This window comes from Etheostoma cragini, chromosome 4 (genome assembly GCF_013103735.1).
Source record: "Etheostoma cragini isolate CJK2018 chromosome 4, CSU_Ecrag_1.0, whole genome shotgun sequence".
NCBI lineage: Eukaryota > Metazoa > Chordata > Actinopteri > Perciformes > Percidae > Etheostoma > Etheostoma cragini.
This window is the reverse complement of record NC_048410.1, coordinates 387,008-388,814: the sequence shown is the minus strand read 5'-3', so window position 1 is coordinate 388,814 and position 1,807 is coordinate 387,008. Positions and strand designations below refer to the sequence as shown.

The 1,807-nt window shown below is 47.3% G+C and overlaps 2 protein-coding genes across 2 annotated transcripts in view; both read left to right on the top strand.

Annotated features, from left to right (window-relative positions):
- LOC117943104 overlaps positions 1–1,807 on the top strand; it is a 139,018-nt gene that overhangs the window by 47,678 nt on the left and 89,533 nt on the right. The gene's annotated exons all lie outside the window — the stretch shown is intronic.
- Positions 815–1,807, top strand: part of eif6 (eukaryotic translation initiation factor 6) — a 3,719-nt gene continuing 2,726 nt past the window's right edge. The window contains exon 1 of the mRNA XM_034869448.1: positions 815–989. Coding sequence (XP_034725339.1) covers positions 877–989 — 113 coding nt within the window. The 5' untranslated portion in view covers positions 815–876. The remainder of the gene's footprint in view (positions 990–1,807) is intronic.

The window sequence follows — 1,807 nt, the reverse complement described above, 5'->3', positions numbered from 1 at the left end:
CAACGACCAGCAGGGAGACAGAGGCCAAAGACCAGCAGGGAGACAGAGGCCAACGACCAGCAGGGAGATAGAGGCCAACGACCAGCAGGGAGATAGAGGCCAACGACCAGCAGGGAGACAGAGGCCACACACACACACACACATACACACACTTACACACACACAATGACACACTTACAAACACACACATACACACACTTACACACACACACAGACACACTTACACACACACACACAAACACACACACTTACTCACAAACAAACACACACTTACACACACACACACACTTACTCACAAACACAAACACACACACATTGAATAGTTTGCCCAGTTTTATTTTTTATAAAAGATATATATATATTCAATATGTCAAAGGAAACCTCTTTAACTTTGATGTTAAGACAGAATTAACCATTTCTCAAGAGAGAAAAGCTGATTGTTTTTATAACGCACGGTACGTCTTACGTCATCACGTTGACACCTTGACGCTGCGGAAGTGAACACGTGTGGTGGAAGGAAGTCACACGTTGAGAGGCCACGGACTGTTTTCAGGTAATTTAATCCCCTTTTCTTACTCAATATCAGGAGTTATTTAAACAACTAACAGGTCTGTGTGTTAGGTCGAAGCTGCGTGTTGATGTAACGTGCGCGAGCTTTCCTCTCTGGCCGCTAACATTTAAATGACAAACGTCTGAAAACTAGCATTAGCTAGGCAGCTAGCTAGCTAGCTAGCATCGATAGCTCCGGCTGAACTGCCAGCGCTGCTGAGCTCTTACGTAATGAACTGACTAAATGAAGTGATTAGCAGCAGCTCGGTGTGTTTGAGAGACTTTGTGCTGTTCCAGGATCAGAAGTTAAACCTCTCCCTCTTCATCATGGCTGTGAGAGCGGCCTTCGAGAAGAACAACGAGATCGGCTGCTTCGCCAAACTCACCAACACGTACTGCCTGGTGGCCGTGGGGGGCTCCGAGAACTTCTACAGGTACTAGTACTGCACAGAGTACTGCACTTACAGGTCCTAGTACTGCCTGGTGGCCGTGGGGGGCTCCGAGAACTTCTACAGGTACTAGTACTGCACAGGGTACTACACCTACAGGTCCTAGTACTGCCTGGTGGCCGTGGGGGGCTCCTAGAACTTCTACAGGTACTAGTACTGCACAGGGTACTTCACTTACAGGTCCAACTACCCGTCAATACACCTACAGGTACTAGTACTGCACGGGGTACTTCACTTACAGGTCCAACTACCCGTCAATACACCTACAGGTACTAGTACTGCACGGGGTACTTCACTTACAGGTCCAACTACCCGTCAATACACCAACAGGTACTAGTACTGCACGGGGTACTTCACTGAGAGGCACAGGTACCCGTCAATACACCTACAGGTACTAGTACTGCATGGGGTACTTCACTGAGAGGCACAGGTACCCGTCAATACACCTACAGGTACAAATACTGCACGGTGTACTACACTTACAGGTCCAAGTAGCCGTTAATACACCTTCAGGTACTAGTACTGCACGGGGTACTTCACTGACCGTCCAACTATTACACGGTGTACTACACTTACAGGTCCAAGTAGCCGTTAATACACCTACAGGTACTAGTACTGCATGGGGTACTTCACTGAGAGGCACAGGTACCCGTCAATACACCTACAGGTAGAAATACTGCACGGTGTAATACACTTGCAGGTCCAACTACCCTATAATACACCTACAGGTACAACTACCCTTTATTACACGGTGTACTTCAATTACAGGTACAACTACCCTTTATTACACGGTGTACTTTAGTTGTGTA